The sequence below is a fragment of the Giraffa tippelskirchi genome, chromosome 12 (genome assembly GCF_054371585.1).
Source record: "Giraffa tippelskirchi isolate mGirTip1 chromosome 12, T2T-mGirTip1v1.2.pri, whole genome shotgun sequence".
Taxonomy (NCBI): Eukaryota; Metazoa; Chordata; class Mammalia; order Artiodactyla; family Giraffidae; genus Giraffa; species Giraffa tippelskirchi.
In genome coordinates, this window is record NC_137286.1 from 136,256,115 (window position 1) to 136,277,258 (window position 21,144).

General features: G+C 42.0%; 1 protein-coding gene across 7 annotated transcripts in view; it reads right to left on the bottom strand.

Annotated features, from left to right (window-relative positions):
• The window catches only part of LOC145530193 (ATP-binding cassette sub-family C member 4-like), a 116,646-nt gene that overhangs the window by 67,459 nt on the left and 28,043 nt on the right, over nucleotides 1-21,144 (bottom strand). For all 7 annotated transcript variants that reach the window (XM_081551118.1, XM_081551116.1, XM_081551120.1 and 4 more), the window contains 8 exons: nucleotides 17,958-18,052; nucleotides 17,648-17,734; nucleotides 13,074-13,170; nucleotides 9,601-9,813; nucleotides 8,104-8,244; nucleotides 7,311-7,348; nucleotides 6,829-6,923; nucleotides 4,190-4,336 (listed from right to left, as the gene is read on the bottom strand). In XM_081551118.1, the coding sequence (XP_081407244.1) occupies nucleotides 4,190-4,336; nucleotides 6,829-6,923; nucleotides 7,311-7,348; nucleotides 8,104-8,244; nucleotides 9,601-9,813; nucleotides 13,074-13,170; nucleotides 17,648-17,734; nucleotides 17,958-18,052 (913 nt within the window). The remainder of the gene's footprint in view (nucleotides 1-4,189; nucleotides 4,337-6,828; nucleotides 6,924-7,310; nucleotides 7,349-8,103; nucleotides 8,245-9,600; nucleotides 9,814-13,073; nucleotides 13,171-17,647; nucleotides 17,735-17,957; nucleotides 18,053-21,144) is intronic.

The following is a 21,144-nucleotide window of genomic DNA, read 5'->3' on the forward strand; positions in this document are numbered from 1 at the left end:
ATATCCTCTTCCAACAACACAAGAGAGGACTCTACACATGGACATCACCAGATGGTCGACACCAAAATCAGATTGAGTATATTCTTTGCAGTCAAAGATGGAGAAGCTCTATACAGTCAGCAAAAACAAGACCGGGAGCTGACTGTGGCTCAGATCATGAACTCCTTATTGCCAAATTCAGACTGAAATTGAAGAAAGTGGAGAAAACCACTAGACCATTCAGGTATGACCTAAATCAAATTCCTTATGACTATACAGTAGAAGTGAGAAATAGATTCAAGAGACTAGATCTGATAGACAGAATGCCTGATGAACTATGGATGGAGGTTCATGACATTGTACAGGAGACAGGAATCAAGACCATCCCCAAGAAAAACAAATGCAACAAAGCAAAATGGCCATCTGAGGAGGCCTTACAAATAGCTGTGAAAAGATGGGAAGCAAAAAGCAAAGGAGGAAAGGAAAGATATACCCATTTGAATGCAGAGTTCCAAAGAATAGCAAGGAGAGATAAGAAAGCCTTCCTCGTCGATCAGTGCAAGGAAATAGAGGAAAACAATAGAATGGGACAGACTAGAGATCTCTTCAAGAAAATTAGAGATACCAAGGGAACATTTCATGCAAAGATGGGCTCAATAAAGGACAGAAATGGTATGGACCTAACAGAAGCAGAAGATATTAAGAAGAGGTGGCAAGAATAAACAGAAGAATTGTACAAAAAAGATCTTCATGACCCAGATAATCACAATGGTGTGATCACTCACCTAGAGCCAGACATCCTGGAATGTGAAGTCAAGTGGTCCTTAGGAAGCATCACCACGAACAAAGCTAGTGGAGGTGATGGAATTCCAGTTGAACTATTTCAAATCCTGAAAGATGACACTGTGAAAGTGCTGCACTCAATATGTCAGCATATATGGAAAACTCAGCAGTGGCTACAGGACTGGAAAAGGTCAGTTTTCATTCCAATCCCAAAGAAAGGTAATCCCAAAGAATGCTCAAACTACTGCACAATTGCACTCATCTCACATGCTAGTAAAGTAATGCTCAAAATTCTCCAAGCCAGGCTTCAGCAATACATGAACCATGAACTTCCAGATGTTCAAGCTGGTTTTAGAAAAGGCAGAGGAACCACAGATCAAATTGCCAACATCTGATGGATCATCAAAAAAGCACGAGAGTACCAGAAAAACATCTATCCCTGCTTTATTGACTATGCCAAAGCCTTTGACTGTGTGGATCACGATAAACTGTGGAAAATTCTGAAAGAGAGGAATACCAGACCATCTGACCTGTCTCTTGAGAAACCTGTATGCAGGTCAGGAAGCAACAGTTAGAACTGGACATGGAACAACAGACTGGTTCCAAATAGGAAAAGGAGTACATCAAGGCTGTATATTGTCACCTTGCTTTTTTAACTTATATGCAGAGTACATCATGAGAAATGCTAGGCTGGAGGAAGCACAAGCTGGAATCAAGATTGCCGGGAGAAATATCAATAACCTCAACAGGCCTTAACTTGTCATTTAAAATAATTTCATTTACAACCTCCTTTCTTTATCAAATCATATATGTCATGTTTTTAGGAATAGTGAGGAGAGAAGAGATGGAAGAGAGGAACCTACTTTACCTCCCTTCCATCACTCCTGATCCCATATCCTTATTCTGATGGGGGTCCCTTCTCTCTCTTCTATTCACCCACTAAGCAGGTCCTCAGTCCCCATCCCATCTGTTCAGATCTCACCCTTAGCCCTTTTCTCCTCCTTGAGACTCCTGTTGACAAATGTAGCTGCCAGGAATGTACCACTCCCTAGAATTCTTTTATCTTTAGTGGACAGGCTTGGAATAACGGTGTTGGCCTCTCAGGAACTCTCCACATCCCTGGCTATGGCTAAATGATCAAAAGTGCCCAGGGGGTCCTAATCCAAGATTAGCCACCAAGTCATTCAGATCTCCCATCTCAGGAATTACGAGGCCAGGAGAGAAGCAGGAAAGTGAATTAGACCCACCATACCCAGCAAAAGTGAAAGGCAAGGGGACTGGAGAACATGCACAAGCCCTGTGACAATGCCCCTGGCTCCCAAGAGGACCCCGGCTCCCATCCCCAGATATAGGACAGTCAGCATCCCTCTAGCTCCATGAGACACCCACTTTCTTTTAATCAAACCCTCTTGCTCTGAACTAACCTGGGTAGATTCTGCCACTAGCAACCCAAAAGCCTGGACTAGAACAGTCATCACAGGTATAACAAGAGACCTGCTTACCAAAATTAGTCAGGGAAAAGACAGATTTCTTTAAAGTTAAAATTTCAAATTGCTAAGTATGTTTTAAATAACAAAACTTACTTTAGTCATTTTACAGAACCTTTTTTATGCGGACAAGAGACTTCTGTTGTGTTTTTATTTTTTTTTCTTTTACCTTATGGTTTATTACAGAATATTGAATATAGTTCCCTATGCTATAGAACAGGGTCATTTTAAACAAAACACACACAGCATAAACACAATTTTTCTTGACAATTCAGATCTAATATTTTGAACACCAATGGTTTAACTGGCTTTAAACATGGCAATGTCCTTTGGGGTTACTTAAGGTTATTTAAAATGCACTCTAGCCCACCCATTCAACTATGATATTTTTTAAAAAAATTTATAATACTGTGTTTTCAGCTGATACATTTTGCTGTTGCCCAGCACCTGCCTCCAACCTCTGTTCCTCCATTTTTACTTTTAGTGCTGAGGACTGAGGAGACCCTGCAACCCAGTGGGACCTAAAATAAGACCACATGCTCTTAGCAAAGACATAAGCAATTCTCACGTTTACAGACATCCTGACACTTTTTTAAAATGAAGAACATGCTTCCAGATTCTGCCTGGAGTCTGGGTATTTCTCAGAACACATCATAGTATAATCTATTTGGTGGTCTAACTACTTTTCAGGTTTATTAGTCTTGAGTTCACAGCTAGATTATACACTCTGTAAACACGGGCCACATTTCAGAAAAAATCTATAACAAAATGCCCTGGCGTTCCAGGCGGCGTGGAGAGTGCTCAAATAGGATTTACTCATAAAACACCATAAACCCAGTGGTTTTCCAACTTTCATTTTAAGATGGGAAACCTTCTGTGCAGATGGGCTTTTACACAAAAACATAAAACAAATATAAAAAATGATTATTTAAAATTGGTTGTTCATGAGGAGAGACTATAAGACCTAGAATCCACTCAGTGACCATCTTGCTACACATCAATCAGGGGACACAGTTTGAAAGATTAATTCTGATCATTCTAGAGTTCATCAACATCTAATCATCTTCAATTTATAAATACATGGGGGAAACTACCAGTTTGCAGAAGGTTCCTGGGGATCCAAGTGAAATTAGCCTCTTACAGAGTTATCGCTCAGTTGCGTCTGACTCTTTGCAATCTCATGGATCATAGTCCACCAAACTCCTCTGTCCATGGGATTCTCCAGGCAAGAATACTGGAGTGGGTTGCCATTCCCTTATCCAGGGGATCTTACTGACTCAGGGATCGAACTTGAGTCTCGCACATCACAGGCAGATTCTTTACTGTCTGAGCCACTAGGGAAGCCCACTTAGAGTTATTGAAGTTAGCCTCTTATAAATCACCAAATGTCCACTGTAAAACTATAGAATTAATTTCATTAAAGAGGATGTTTACATTCACCAATCTTGCATTTTCATTAAGTTTTCATTACCATTTTAGGTAAACCTCAAAGTATAGGCACATGTCAGAATTCTGTGACCCCAGAAATGGATGGGAAACAAAAGATAGAAACACACAGCCTGTCTCATGTAGAGATTCATTGTAAGAAGTTCCTTCCTAATGAACAAACTACCTTAATGCTAGGTAACACAGCCAACATTTTAGCAACCAGTCAACAATGATTTATGTTTGCATCAACTGTAGTGTGTTTCATATGCCTCTGCAAAGTGAACATTCATTTATCTTTCCACATATACATGACTGGAATAAAAGTTCATATGCTTCTACATTCAGATTTTCCCTGGTAGAAGAAAACATCATCAAAGCTTTTTGTAGAAAATGGATCAACATGCACAGTGATTTTCTTCCAAGAATCTCCTCCAATTTCAAACATCAAATGTAATCAGGTACTAAATGCATTAACAACACATGTTTGCTAATAAGCTTGGTGTCTGACTTACCTATTGGATTTCTATCAAAGAACAATACCGGAGCTTTCAAAATAGACTCCAACATTTTGTTGTGCAAAGTTTGTGAAGAATTAACAAGGACGTAGACTAACAACAGAGATCTCGTGATGCTGAAAAGGCCAGTAGCTACCATCAAACCTGAAATAAGAAACATCACTCAGAGCATAAGATCTCTGCCTTTGCTTCAGTGATACTAAAGCACATCAGGCACTTTATAAAGTTAATTTACATGCAAATTCATATAGAGAATAGATGTGTATATATACAGTGGATCCTGTAAGAGTTTAATTTATAAGGAATAATATAAAATTACTATGTTTTCTCATTAAATATAAACCACATGGGGAAAAGATCAGGTATAAACTATAATTTCATTCTAGGCTTTCCTAATACAATTATAAGTTTTAATAAAAACTCAGAAGAAAGAAAATTATATCAATAAAAGCAGTTGATCTTCCTTTGCTTCTGTTTCAAATCTTACAAATTACATGTCCCACAATCTAAAATTGAGGAATGCTTTAGTACCAGCTTGAATTAACAGGGAACAGGAGAAATGATTTTCCATTTCCTTGAAATGTGTAAAGTAGCTATCCCCATGCCCAAATAGCTGTAAAGACTGAAAATATTGCATTAAGTTGCAAGCAGAAAATCTCACAAATAATTGCAAGAAAATACAAATTATATTTTAACATGACATAATTAACCTAAACAAGCAACTAATCTCTAAGTGTTTAATGGAAACATGAAGCATTTGGAAATGACCATAATCTTTTAAACATATTTTATTTAGTGACATAAATGAGTGCCCCCATGCATATAATTTTTTTTAATTTGTGGTTTTATATATTTAATTAATTTTAATTGGAGGATAATTACAACATTGTGATGGCTTTTGCCATATATCAACATGAGTCAGCCACAGGTATACATGAAAGGTATATATACATTTCAGCATATAAAAATTAAAATAGCCCTCTAGAACTTCCCTGGATAGTGCAGTGGATAAAAATTCGCCTGCTAATGCAGGGGATATGGGTTTACTCCCTGGACTGGGAAGATTACGCATGCCACAGAGTAACTACCCTTGTGCCACAACTACTGAGCCTGCATGCTCTTGGGCCTGGGAGTCTCAACTACTGAGCCTGTGTGCTGCAACTACTGAAGCCTATGAGCCTAGAGCCTGTGCTCTGCAACAAGAGAAGCCACTGCAGTGGGAAACCCCAAACTGAAACCAAGAGTAGCCCCTGCTTGTGCTACTAGAGAAAGCTTGCACAAAGCAATGAGGACTCAGTGCAGCCAACATTTAAAGTATATAAGTTTTTTTTTTTTTTAATAGCCCTTCTTAAATCTCTTGACTTCACAATGCTAGAGTGGACATGACTTCGGTAAGAAATATTCCATCAAGTACTTTTTTTTTCTCCTTCAGCTGACATATGACTTCAGCTCTGAAAGTTGCTCAAATTCCTGGATTCCATCTATGGGTATTTGTCTTATCCCACCATCCTATATGAATCTATAATAGAATGTATAATTACTTACTTCTCTAAGTCCCCCCAGTCCACCAATTCGGAAGATAGACAACAAATGGATTTAGGTTTCTTAGCAAGAGATCAACGTAATAAACACCAAATTTCAATGAGTGAGTTCTTATAAAGATATCACACTCTGTAGAAAGCTTGTATGAAGGTTTCCCACGGGAATATTAATATTTTAGATGAGACTTCCTTTAAAAAGTGTGTAGTACTATATATATACTAAGCACTCTTTTGAAAGTAGAAAGCTGTGTTAATATAAGTCTGGCAAGCCATTAAGTTAATCACAGTTGCAGACACAATAAAATTGTGATTTCAAAGTAAGAAAGAGAAGGAATCTTAATTCCCAGACACTGGATTTCCCTTACTTAGCTTCCCTCTTAAGCAATTTGTGAAGCTCAAGAGATGAGCAGTATGGTGAAGGGGAGCTTTGCATACCTGTGAGGAAATAATGCTTTTATCTGGGGGCCCATGCTGCCAAAGGATTTCGCCCAAGTTCAATAGAAGCCAAGGTTTATTCAGACAGAATTGGGACAATCTAAACCACAAAGTGAGGATCCATTTCTAATTCCCTTGCCCATCCATATAGCAATCTGTGTGTGCCTAGTTGCTCAGTTGTGCCCAACTCTTGTGTCCCCACAAACTGTAGCCTGCCAGGCTCCTCTGTCCATGGGATTCTCCAGGAAAGGATACTGGAGTGGGTTGCCATTTCCTGCTCCAGGGGATCTTCCTGACCCAGGAATCAAACCCAGGTCTCCTGCATTGCAGGCAGTCTCTTTACTGACTGAGCTACGAGGGGATAAGATTTAGCTAAAGCACCTACTAGAATACACAATAGCTACATATTTCCAGTGGCTGATTTTCTCAATATGCAATCCTGGTGCAACTTCCAAAATCTAGTACTGAATCAATTAAGAGACTTCATTAAACCTCTTTCTTCTAGTAGATTTAAAAAATAATTATTCTAATTAATTCATGGAGAAACTGCAACTCAGACTCTTAACCCACTAAGATCTTACTGAATTACTCTTGGAAGCCCTAGTTGCTCACACAGGCTCATTGTAAGTACTTCAGATAGAGCAGATTACTCAACTTTACCTAAATAAGTTCCTAAGTACCAGTCAGGATCAGGCATCACAAACATGTTTCCTTGTCCAAAGACCATGGCATATAGGGTAATCCTTTCATTTGCCCTATGGAATGGGAAAGAAAAAAACAGTATGTTACAGATATAATTTAGACAAACACACAAAAAATCGTCAATATGGGAGATGTGTTTCATGCTAAAAAATCATTCCCAGCTCACAATGCCCTGTGTCCATCTACCTTATAAAGATTCAATTTGAATCATGACTTCTGGTTCTCAAAATTGTCTGTGAGGAAGCTGCTGATGCTCAGACATGGGGAGAGACCATGGGAGGGTCACATGCCATCAGCAGGAACTTTAGTTTTACTTCAGGGAAACAACGTGAGGGTAAGAAGAGGAGACTGAACAAACCCCACTTCCCCATCCCGACTGTGGAAAAGTGAGGCTTCATGTAGATTTCACAGCACTTTGGGTCAGACCAGGAATCACTCACCAGTCTGCAGCCCACCAGTCCTGCAGGTCGTAGGCAACCTGGAGCAGGAAACAATAGTCACTCACACACTGACATCACTGAGCCTCACATCCGCTCACTAGGAGGGGGGATGGAAAGGCTCCAGAACACGGAGACGGTCCTTCCGGCTCAGGTCTGTGCCAAGCCCCACATCCCAGATGACCACAGGTCAGGGGAGGGCATGCTACATTTTAAAACCTTTAAAAGATATCCCCTTTTCCCTAGAAGACTTTACTCTCCACATATAATGTATTTCAATGCAAATCCAAGGGGACTGCAAAATGCAACAGTACAAATGTTGGGATTCTTCCAAGGAAAAAAGCTTGACAGGTACAGCAATGATCAGTTTTCAGTGTCATCTTAGTGAGGTCAGTCTCCAGTGATTCAACCAAACACCCATCTAGATGTTGCTGTGAAGTGTGTTGTGGATGTGGTTCACATCCATCATTAGAACTTCAGTAGAGGAGATCACCCTAAACACTGCGGTGTCCTCATCCAGTCAGACAAAGGCCTTAAGAGCAAAACCCAATGCTTCCTGTTCCTGGAGGAGGAAGAAATTCTGCCTCAAGACAGCAGGGTCAGCTCCTGCCTAAGGTTCCAGACTGCAGGCCTGCCTTTTTGATTTCAGATTCACCCAGCAAGATCCCACAGTCTCATGAGCCAAGTCTTGGAAACATGTCTCTTAATATACATATTAAAAATAATAAAATAAACATGTTATGAATAGCCCATAAGTATCAAGCTGAAAGCACAAAGCAAAATAAATGTTATTTACCTGAGCTGAGACGTTAACTAGAATAAGGAAAACGATGATGAACCAGTGAGCACCAGCTCTGAAGCAATTTTTGTAGATCTTAAAACCAACCATTCCTATCGAATAGCTCTCCAGTGATGGTATAATCTGTATATTCTCAGTCTGGGAGGGGAAAATGGCAGTGAGAGACAAAATTTTAAATGATGAACCCCCAAATTTCAAAAGTTCAATGGTACCATCCATTGCAAAACTATAGGAAAACAGATGCATCTCATATAGTTGCAGGAGTGCAACATGGCACACCTCCTACAGAGAAGGGTGTGGGGATATCTAGTGAAACCATGTGTGCATTGACCCTCAGATCCAGCCATCCTATTCCTAAGAATCTATTAGAAACAAAGAAACATCATTTGCATAAAGTTATTCATTGTTGAAGGGCTTTGCTTAAAGTTGATCATGACTCTCAGCACATGCGCAACATACCTGATTCAAGTATAAGTGCAGACGCTTGTTCCAAAATAATGCACAAAATTATATGGAGCTAATGTATACTTCTAGATTATTTGTGTCACTCAAGAATGGAAACATAAAACATACCTGGGCCTCAAAATATTAACCTAATACAGTAAACTGCATTCACATAGAGAATTGGAGTAATGTGAGCTTGGATCTCAGGGGAAAAGCATATGATCAGAATTTATTTGGTTCCTGAATTTCAGAGAGTGATTCCTGAGTGTGGGGATGTGAGGGAGACTAATCTGAACACTTATAAGAATCATCCAGGTTCCTAGGTCTGGATAGTGAGGATTTGGATATAGAGGAATACCTGTGTATGTTTTTAAGGAAGATCTAGTGTGTTTCTGTCTGGAGGACTTAAGATGCATGATAGAGTCATAAGAGCCTAGGATGTCCTCAGCTCTGTCCTGACCACTGAAGATTGATGGTGGATAAGATGTGGTTCTCGGTCTTGAAGGATAAGAAAGGAAGATGGGAACTAACTCCAAAGTGTCTGCTGTGTGATGGGTCCTTTGCACAGGCTACCTCTGGCCTATCACAAACCATCTGATGATGGAGCAAAATACTACTATTAGTCACATGCAGGGCCAGAACATTCCTACATATAGGAAAAGTAGCTGATTCAGTGTGGTCACAGCAGGACTCACTCTAAGGGGATCTTCACATTAAACCTCTGGATGTATAAGGGAAGTTGGAGGCCACCAGAGTGAGTAGGATATAACTACGGTAAATTGAAGAGTTTTCATATCATTATGAGCCACGTATGCTCAGGAAGTCATAGCAGTGCACCCACTGCTGATCTTCATAAGATCCTCCATTCTACACCCAATGGAGAACCCCAAGCAGGGAGCAATTTAATTCTACCAAGTCCATGGAATAAGGCCTTGGGAACTTAGGATCTACTTTGGGAAAAACAAAGATGTCATGAGAGAAGCAGACTGAAGGTCCACAAGGCCACCAAGAGCAGACAGACAAGGGCATGCTGCAGGATGAGAAACTCACAACTTCATCTTCTGGAGTTGCATCTTTCAATGAGGGGCTGGAAGACAGTAGTGACTGAATTGAAGACTCAGAGGAGGACCAGTTCCTCAGAGTGGGAGTTCTTGGACCTGGAGATAGTTCAGCATCTTCATTCTCCTTTTTCAAAACAATATCTTCAAAATCTATCCCAGGTTTTGGAAATTCAGCATAAATTCCCTTTTGCACCATTCTGCCCTAAAATAAGGAATTTGAGAGAAATACATTTGCATTTGAAAATATTAATGTATTCTAAATACTAATTAAGAAAAGTTAACTGGGTTTAAATTACAGTTTTCCTAAAAAAATGATCCTTATGACTGGAATTCAGGCTGACAATTCTAGTTCAGTTCAACTCGACACAGAACTGAGCATTCTGTTCTCTGACAAACCCTGTGTTAGGTTCTGAGGAAGATTAAAGAAATGTGTGCTTGTGTGTTAAAATGTAGGCCATTAATATAGTTAACCTGGGCACTTATGGAAGAAGCACGGAGGTTGGTGTGGGGATCAGCACAGTCTCTATAGACAACATGGGAATTGAGAGAAGCCTTATGTAAGAAGCAGAATTTTAAAAAACAGTCAACTGGGAAGGATATTCCAGGAAAGAAACTTAAAACTGACCCGGCGGTGGACACAAGCACATCTCCATAGGTAAGGGTCATTCATTAAACATTCACTGACCACTGTCACTGCCATAATATCATGTGTCCAGCTGGAATAGGATGTATAGAAACCAGCTCTGGACAGAGAACCCATGAGCTGTGTCTTCATGGTCTTTACAACTATCCCACACACTCAGGAAGTTCCAAACTGAAAATTCAATATTGCACCTTATAAAATGGCTCATAAGCAAGGAGGCCATGAGACTGGTGGCTCTAATGTCTTGGAAGCCCATGCCAGTCAACCAAAACCTAAACCACAATCAATGCACTCAGATCCAAGAAAAATTAAGAACAACCAATCATAAGAAGCCAACCCAGCTTCCCTAAATCAGGGAACTACCAAAGCTACAGCCAATCTAATGTTCTTTGAACATGTGTGACACATCATTCTGGTTTACCTCTCTTAAAAAGTTATAGAAAATAACGTACAATGTTTTCACTATTTTCTGACTCCATGAATCAAAACTCGGCTGATTCACTTAGTGGCAAACAAAATATTAGGCAAAATCCCAGGATGAAAAACGAACCAAAGGAGGGCATGTCTGGTTGAGGCAGGTCAGGTGGAAAGAAAGTGGCTCAGCATCCTCACTGGTAACCCTGTCATTCCACCCCCTGAGGTGGTCCCCTGGGAGAAACCCAGTGAAGCCTTTGGGCAACATCTGATACTGCAGAGTTAGTTATTCATGATACACTGTGTCTTGTTCTGCTTGGGAGGCAAAATTCATACACCTTTTTAAAATGAGATTACCACTTTCCATTTTGTATCTGTAAGATGCACAAGGAAATGACTGGTGTTATAAAGACAGCAATTTCACTCAGCAGCCAAGGACTAACAATTCTGAGAGGGTGAGGGGGTACTCATCCACTCTCTGCTGTTAGAAAGGGACCAGACAAACAGGAAGGATGGACCCCGACTCATCCAGGGGTGCTCACTAGTGGACAAATCATTCTGATAGTAGTAAATGTGGGGATGGTGTCATCAAAAGAAGCAATCAGAGAATACCAAAACATCTAGGGATGGGCTAAATAATACTGCCAATGTTGAGGTTTTACACACTACTATCACTGCCTCTGCACATGGAATTAACTGCTTTCAAGCTTGAGAAATCTGAACCCCCTATTGCTGGAGGAGTAGAAAAGAGTCAACACATGGAACTGCTTCTAGAGAAGTAGAGGTGCTATATTTTAATAATCAAACTTAGAGCAGAAATTCACCTCATAAGTGAGAAATCTTACAAAGGGCCTGTTACAACAGACATGAGTTAACAAAGGAGGTGCTGAGGTACAGAGGCAAACAAGCCAACAACCACTACGTCTGAAAACTTCTCACTAAACTTCAGCCCACCCTCAATTATGTCAGGTGCAGTGGGTTGCATGGTGTCCCCCTAAAAAGATATGATCAAGCCCTAAACATGACATTATTTAACGGAAACAGGGTCTTTGCAGATGTAATGAAGTTAAGATGAGGTAACACTGGAGCAGGGTGACCCTAAATCCAACGTGACTGACATCCTTATGAGAAGAGAAGAGACCCAGACTGATGTGGAGACAACGGCCACATGACAAGAGAGGCAGAGACCACAGCGCTGCAGCTGGAAGCCAAGGAACACCAGGGAAGGCCGGCGAACGCCAGGGGCTGGAAGGAAGGATTCTCCCCTGGAGCCTTCAGGAGAGCACGACCCTGCCAGCACCTGGATTTGGGGCCCGTAGCCTCCAGAACAGGGAGACCATAAACTTCTGTTGTATTAAGTCACCCAGCTTGTGGTGCTTTGTTACAGAAGCTCTAGAAACTGACATTCTAGCCTGAGCCTGTACTCTTGCCTTCCCAACGTTACTAAGACTTCAAATTGCTTCTGCTGTTGCTCCGCTAGCAAACATGGAAGGAATCTTTTAAATCCCACATCAGACCACCTCCCTCCTCTGCTCTGGATCATCCAACGGCTTCCATTCCACTTCCAGGTCTGCTGCCCACTGCTTGGAGACCAGCTCCCTCCATGTCCCCCTTTTCACTCTCCTCAGACACGCTGGTCTTCCTGCTGTTCCTCCAACCTGCCAGGTCAGCTCCTTGCTGAGGACTCCCTGCCTCAGACCCCGTCCTCCAGTTGACTGCGTGGCCCCCACCTTCATGTCACTCAGACCCCATGAGGCACCAGATCCTTAGGGAGGCAGCCAGGATGTCACATCCTCCCCATGAGAACAGGAGCCCCGTGAGGGCAGGGCCTTGTCCTCCTGCTGCACAGGCTCCCAGATGCATCGGGCACATAGAGACCTAGGCAGGGAGACCAGCGACTGGAGACACCAGCAGAGTGGGCGTCTCTGACCCAGGTGCTCGGCTACCCAATCTCGCTTCTGGTGCTAATGAAATATGCTCTTCAGGCAAACTGTGCATGACAATCACATGGGTACAAACAGGTCTTAGTATCTCTAATTTCCAAATACGAATATACTTTGACTTAATTTGTGGGAGGGGAAATAAATGTTCTAAATAAAATAGCATCATTATCTTTAACAAAGTTTCACTAGAAGTGATAATTCAGTGATTCTACAGTAGCACTTTAATATACTTCAGGCTTTATGTGGCTTAGAGTGTAGTAGTGACATTTCTATAGGTCTTCTGATTTCTTCTGATTCATCCTCAAAGATATGAATATCACCAGCTCTCAGAAGAAGCGGATATAAAACTGAGGGAGAAGAGAACATTTACCACAAATCCAAGGAGAGTAATCTGCTTGGAGGATCTGGCCTTCAATACACTTGAGTGTGAGCAAGCTCCACAGACTTCTAGAAACTACTTACATCTTTCAGTATCAGAATCTGAGTTGCATCTTCTAGGTACTGCAGCTGATGTGTCACTAGAATTGTGATCTTTTCACTCAAGGTTTGGCAAATACACCTACAAATGTAAAAGGTACTGTATGAGAAACACATTAATCAGGGTGTTTGCAACTGAAAATTTATAATTTGAAAACATGAGACAAAGACAAGACAGCACTCAAAGAGCTGTAAATACCAAATAAAACAAATTAAACACAAATATTTAAGTTGATGCAAAACTATCTTCAGTGTCTGCATTGTTGAAATTTGTCATTTGATATCAGAATACATTATAAATAAATATAGTTATGTTAAACATTATTTAAATGCATATTCTCACTTTATGTTTCTTTGCTAATGACTTATTACTTGCTGTTTATTTTATAGTTTTTTAGACTATGGAAATGATGTTAGACAAAAAGCAAATCCAAGTGAGTTTCTTATTTGAGTTCAAAATGGGCTGCAAAGCAGTGGAGACAACTCACAATATCAACAACCCATTTGACCTAGGAACTGCTAAAGAATGTACAGCGCAGTAGTGGTTCAAGAAGTTTTGCAAAGGAGATGAGAGCCTTGAAGATCAGGAGCATAGAGGCTGGCCATTGGAAGTTGACAGCCACCAAGTGAGAGAAGTCATCAAAGCTAACCCTCTTACAACTACACAAGAAGTTAGGGAAGAACGCAACAGCGACCATTCCACAGATATTTGGCATTTGAAGCAAACTGGGAAAGGTAGAAAAGCTCGAGAAGTGGGTACCTCATGAGCTGATCAAAAATCAAAAATATTATCATTCTGAAGTGTCGTTTTCTCTTATTTTATGCAATAACAACGAACCATTTCTCAGTCAAATTGGGATGGGCAACAAAATGCAGATTGTATACAACTGGCAATGGCCAGCTCAGTGGTTATGTTATTGTAGAGTACTGAGCAGTGTTCCCTGCTATAGAGAATACAGTAGGTCCTTGTTGAGTACGTATTTTAAATATAATAGCGTGTACATGTCAATCCAAAACTCACAAGGGAACACTCTGGACACTGGATCTATGATCAGAAGCAAGAGACCGGGATGTTAACACCTACACCTCATTATGTCCCAAAGAATTCATTTTTCCCTTTTGACATGTCCGAGTTCAATATTTGTACCTAAGACCTCTGGCTGAGGAGATCTCTCTTTAGACTTAGTACTGAAGCTTTCAAAAGTGGAATTGCTTTTCCTTAATTTAAAAGTACCTGCCAACAGTCCCTGAAAGTGGATTTTAATCAAATCTAGTGGGCTACTCTGTCCAAGATAGTGAGCGTGCTTAGTCGCTTCAGTCATATCAGACTTTGCAACTGCATGGACTGTAGCCCACTAGACTCCTCTATCCATGGGATTCTCCAGGCAAGAATACTGGATGGATTGGCACACCCTCCTCCAGGCGATCTTCCTGACCCCGACCAAAAGGAAGAACCTGAGTCTCCTGAGTCTCTTGCATTGTAGGCAGATTATTTAATGCTGAACCACCAGGAAGCCCATGTCCAAGATAGACCAACTCAAAAGTTGTAAAATGGTTTCTTCCTAACATTCCATCGTGGTTGAAGTAATACAAATCATTACAATGAAGTTATCAGTTGATGGCTTTGAATTTTTCCCAAATAATTCTTTTTTATGCAAATCTCTAGGAAAATCCTCATGAAGTCAGGAGGGTAGGGGTGGGGAATCCCTGTCACAGCACTAACACCTGTCACTGAACTCATGACATGCCATAAGGCACTCCTCCATGGGAAAATTCACCAAGTCATGATCAGGAGAGGGTGGGAAAGGGAGGTCAAGATCAGAGAACTGGAGGCCATGCCACATGTCAGCTGCCTTGCTCTCTTGTGTTCTGAAAGAATCAGTGCCACTTTGCACTTTTCTTATTGTGGTAAAATATAACATGGAATTGACTGTTTTTAGGTATATGATTCAATGGTCTTAAGTACATCCACATGGTTGTGTAGTCGTTACCATCACCCATCTGCAGAGCTCTTTCATCACCCCAACACTAAGCACAAGTTACAGCCAGACTTTGGTGGAAGCCGAACCCACAGAGTGGATGTGGGATCCCAGCTCTTTGTGTCCAGAGCTTAGAGCTCCTCACACATTTCCCTCTCACATCTGCTGACTCTGTTGAAGTCTCTTCACTTTGCTATTCTGGACCTGCTGTACGTCAGTCATGTTGCCCCGAAGTTAAATACGTTAACATAACATGTTAGTCATCAGTAAGGTAGTCATTAACACCTTAGAATTTGGTGACAGACTTTAAAGAAGTAATTAAGTTACCCTTAATTAGGTTGGGCCTGATGCACTCTGGCTGGTGTCCTTAGAAAGAGGAACCTAAGACATAAGCACAGAGACTTGAGGATACAGGTGAACAGAGGAAAGACCATATGAGGACACAGCAAGGAGGATTCCATCAGGAGCCAAGGACAGAGGTCTCAGAAGAAAGTGAACCTGCCCACAACACCTTGAGCCTGAGCATCCAGCATCAAGAACTGTGAGAAAATTAATTCCCATCGTTTAAACCCTCCCACACTCCATCCATGACAGCATGCTACAGACTAGGCATTTGTGTCCTTAATATTCATTTGCTGAAACCTAATCCCCACTGTGAAGGTCCTGGAAATGGGACAGTTGAGAGGTGACCGGGTCATGAGGGTGGAGCCTGCATGAATGGGATTAGTGTCCTTATAAAAGGGACTACACGGCTCCCTCACCCCTTCCCCACATGAGGACACAGGAATCGGACCCTCACCAGATATAGAATCTGTCAGCACCCTGAACTTGGACTTTTCCAGCCTCCAGAATGGAGAGAAATAAACTGTTACTTCTAAGGCGCTTAGGGTCTGGTCTCCTATGAGAGCAGCCTGGATGGAAATAACCCCAGCAAACTAACACAGGACCTGAGAGTGAGAATTTCCAAACTGCTTCTCTCTGGGAAACAACTCACCTCCTCCAGGCGAGGATGCGTCTGCTGGTCTCCTCACAGCCCTGCTTCCTCCTCCCTCCACACCTGAGCATCTTGTCTTCCTTCAGCAAAAGAACTGGGTCCTCTTCTCAGCCTCCACACACCTGGCCAGCCTGCTGGCCCCTACAGCATTTCCCGCCCAGCTCCAGGCACAGGGAGCTTTCCAACTTCAGTGAAAGCCTCCACCTACCACTTCTGCTTTCATTTAGCATTTCTTATCCTGCATCAAAACCCTCTAAACCTTGACTCTGCTGACTTTTTCCCAGGCATCTCTCTTAACAAGCTCCACATAGAGACAGGTTCCTCAGAGGCAGGAATGAGAGTTGGGCATCCTAGTCTCCCTTATTCTGCCCAGTGGGGGTCCTTTCCCTCTCCTGGCTCACCTTCCTCCTTGTAAACTAAGAGGTTTTGTGGAGAGACATCTGTAAGGGCATTGATCTCAGTGCATACTGCTGCTGCGGCTGCTAAGTCGCTTCAGTCATGTTCGACTCTGTGCGACCCCATGGACTGCACCTACCAGGCTTCTCCACCCATGGGATTTTCCAGGCGAGAGTACTGGAGTGGGTTGCCAGTGCCTCTCAGTGCGCACAGCAGGACATTAATAAGTGCAGCTAGAAGGCTTGTTGGCTTGAACGAGGTGAACGACAGCAAAGGAACTAACCATGGGGGAGATGTTGAGGATGTTTTAGGGAAAAAAACAAGCCCACAAAGCTTTCAAAAAGGCCAGACTAGACTCCATAAGAGGCCTTAGTCAGTGTGTGTTAAGGACACACTTTACACAGAAAAGCATCAGAGTTGTTTTACATTAATCACTGTGTGGCCAACCAAGAGCCACTGACAACAAGTTCTAAATTCCAGAAACAGGAATTAGAGTTAAGACTTAAGCCAGATTATAGATACTTTTTTAAAATTCAAGTTGACCCTACATTGTGGATTTAAATATTAATTCTAGTAAGCATCCATGAAGCAATGTGAAATGATTGAAATCATGTTCGGATGTGGAATAAATCATTCTCAAATTCTATTAAGATTTTATTAAGTCTAGACTTAATAAAGATTTTATTTCCAAGCTGATAGAATAATAAGCATAAACCAACAAGGTCTCTCCATGGAAGCCCTATGTTAGTATTGAAAACTTCGCTTCTAATGTACCTTTAACAAATAAAGGAAAAGAACCAGCAGTCAAGTACCAGGTTACCAAGTCCTACTCTCTGATTTAAAAAGTGTACATCATCTTTCTTCTTCCTGGGGTCTGGGTCCATCCACAGTGTCTGGATATCAACTGCAGGTCACAGGGGGAAATCTTCCATATATCCCTCACACCCTAAAGCATGGACCCCACTCTCCTCCATAATTAGAAGCACCTTCTATATGTTCCTGTCCTGACCTCATCATGATGCAAGGTTTCTCTATGATAGATCTTCTGTGGAGGGAAGGAAGGGGAGAGAGGAACACCAGGGCAGAGTGAGCTGAGTCTCCTGAAGCACAAAGTCTTTCCTGAGCTCTCTTCCCTGATCCTTACAGGGTTCTTGGAAAGAAGAAATGACAGAAAACAGGAGCAAACTCACTGTTCGAACAAGTGTCTGCTGACTTCTGCATCCACTGTGCTGAGCGGATCGTCTAGGAGATAGATGTCTGCATCCTGATATACAGCTCTAGAAAATGTAGAGAGACATCAGGAGAGGACACTTCACACTCCCTGGATCTCATCTCTGAATCATGACGGCGTCCAACAACTCCAGGTTCATTCTAGGAGCCCAGGGAAAGGACTAAGACCCTGCTTCACACAGGCCCACCTGGTGAGCGGGGTCTGCGTGCTCACATCCACTAGGAGCCGCGGAGAAGGAGGGGCAGGATGGCAACTTAAACCCCATTTACCTTGCAAGGTTGATCCGGGCTTTCTGCCCTCCACTCAATGTGGTTCCTCTGTCTCCTATCTCAGTTAGATCTCTATCCTCAAATGACTGTAAATCCTATACGGAGATAGAAAAAGGGAAAAGTAAAAGATTTAAAATGTATTCTACTACCATCTTAAACTTTTAGCATTAGTTCTTCATACAAGTATTTAATCAACGTGCATGCATGCTCAGTTGCTAAGTCATATCTGACTCTTTGTTGCTCCATGGACTGTAGCCAGTCAGGCTCCTCTGTCCATGGGATTTTCTGGGCAAGAATACTGGAGTGGGTTGCCATTTCCTTCTCCAGGAGATCTTCCCAACGCGGGGGCTGAATCTGTGTCTCTTGCATCTCCAGCACTGGCAGGAAAATTCTTTATCACTGAGTCACCTGGGAAGTCACAGAAGTGGGTATATATCATAGTGACTAAACTGTAACCATGAACATTAAACAAAACCTCTGTTTTTTATTTGTTTTCATTCTGTCATTTTTCACAGCAGCTATGCACTGGACCATTTTAACAAATATTTATTGAGGACTTACTGTATGACAGGCATTGCTGTGGGCACAGTGAATTCAGTTTTGAGGAAACAAAGCTCATAGAGTTTCTTTCCATGAGGGAAGATGGACGGTATGGAAAATTAACCTGAGCACAAGTACTTAGGACAAGAAGGAAAAGGAAGCCAGCTCAGGAGGATGGAGAATAAAGGAGGGAAGTGAGTCCACTGGAGTGTGAGGGCTCTGCTCAGAGGAGGTGTGAGCAGATCTGGGGGGGAGGGGCTCAGGCAGACCTGGAGAGGCTGCTCCACAGAGAGGGAGGGGCGGGTGCAGGGGCCACGGGGAGATGCCCAAGGGGTTCAGGACAAGGAGGCAGGAGAGCAGAGTGAGAATGAGGGGGGGAGGGCGGAGACAGAGCAGGAGGAACCTGGGGGCACTTCAATAAAAGGTGGATGTGGGTGACAGATCTGGTCTGAAGTTTTTAAGGAATCACACCTGTGCTTTATGGAAAACAGACAGTCAGGGGTGATGGGTGAGGGTGAATACAAGTGAGGAGGCTACTGGAATAATCTAGGTGAGAGATGACCACGGTCAAGACCAGAGTGAGAGCAGCAGTAATGGAGAGAGGGGTCATACTCCAGATACATGTTGAAGGTGGAATCTATAAGACCTGCTGAAGGGATGGGTGTGGGTGTAAGAGAAGAGGACTGTGGTGTCTGGGACATAAGGAAGAGGAAGGATAGGGTCTCCATTTACTGAGTTGGGGAAGATAGTTGACATAGGTTTAGGAGACTTTGCTTGTGGACAAGCTGAGATGACCTCTTGGTGATGTCACGGTGCAGCTGGACATGCAAGTGTGGAGGTCTGTGCTAGAGGTACAAGTATGAGAGCTGGTGACCCAGGGTGAAGGCACAGAACTTGTTTTATCAAGAAATGAATGTGTCTTAAACTGGACATTTTGCTGATCTCAGCCTCAGCATCCCACTTTCAGAGAAGGGATAATACCTGGTCCATGTCTTCACAGTGATACTTAAGGCAAGTGACAGACAAGGTCTGCTCAAGAAAGAGAGTATAAAGAGCAGGCTGGACAAGAAAAACCAAAAGGAAAGAAACAGTGTGCCCAGGGGACACCCAGCAGATCAGCTGGACTAAGCAGATGCTTGTCTGTAGAAGCAGGAAAAACTCAAAGCTAAGAAGGAAATGAAGTTGTAACTTGAGGATCTGGGGATCAATCAAAAGTTACATTTGCATATTATTTAAGAAGTAAATAGACAAATCAGCCTATTTTCTCCAGAGTACTGGGGGAAAAATGAATAGATGACAAGAACATTCCCAAAATGACAAGACAAAAATCAGGCCTAAGTTACACAGCATTATATTAGAAATCTTAGGTTGCCTATAATTATCACTAGGCACATTCCAACATAGACAAACAGAGTTTGTTGGGAGTTTTTCTCTACTAAACCCCTCAGGCATCAACCTAGGATGCACAGCAGTACTTTTCTGCCCATGAAGCCCTCTTTTCTCTGCCTCTACTTTAGCAAATCTGGGGAGAAAGCAAGTAGCATACTGGTTCCTCCATGATAAACAAGTCCTTTGATCTCCCTAAGTCTCATTTTCCTCTTCTGCAGAATTTGCTGCAGAAACCAGAATCACTAAACTCAAGGATGCTGTGAGAATCTAAAGAAGCGTGTGAACACCCTCCATAAATAGAAAAAGGACATGAATTAATCATAACTTGTTACTGGTGGCTGATCCCTATTTTCTTATCAAGCCAACAGTAGGAGCCTGTTCACAGTGTGAATCGCAACATGCAAAACACATGATCACAAGTAAAAGAAAGAGACTCCATCATAACTCTCCCTGACATCCACAGACACACAGGTTTCCAGCTCACTCAAAGCTTAATGGGGGTACATTCAATGAAAGGCAGCAATTACTCTGTTGTGATCATTTATAATTACTTCACCGTCTCTCTCTCTTTGGCTTAGAAATTAATACCATCTCTTGCTTTTGTTTTTCATTAAAAAAAAAAATAAGCTCTGTTCTCAGCCTCATGTGAGTGTGCACACACACACACACACACACACACACACACACACAAACACACCCGGAGTTACTTTGTGTCTCACTGTTGACAGTCCTTGCAAACTGTTCCACTTAGTTTTTATGCTTTGATTTTATGTTGTTCAAATGGTTTTCTTGTTAAAATAGCACCACGTTGTAACACAGCAATCTTAACCACATTCTTAAGAAACTAGCCTACAGTCTGGTAGTAATACTGCAAGTGTGTTGTTGACTCTGAAGATTATTTATGAATAAGTCACCAATGGGAAAAACTTTTTGCAGGATATGAAGTAAAATCAAGTCAAACTGATTTTTCGTCCACCGTTTTCTGACTAGATTAAAGGGGAAAAGCCGGAGTTGAGCATATACATACAGCTCCTCCCACTGACAGGAGGTGTTCTTATTCATGTTCATTACCTCTAAGTTACACTTAACCAATTTGCACTGAACAGCAGACTCACAAACTAGAGGTAAACTAGGAAATGCTGATGCTGGCTTGCTGCCATCCATCTAGAAGTACATCCAGGGCTCTTCAGTGATGGAGGAACCTTAACACTAGAAACAGCACAGAGCAAACTACTGAAATCATTAACGCTGGCTGCAC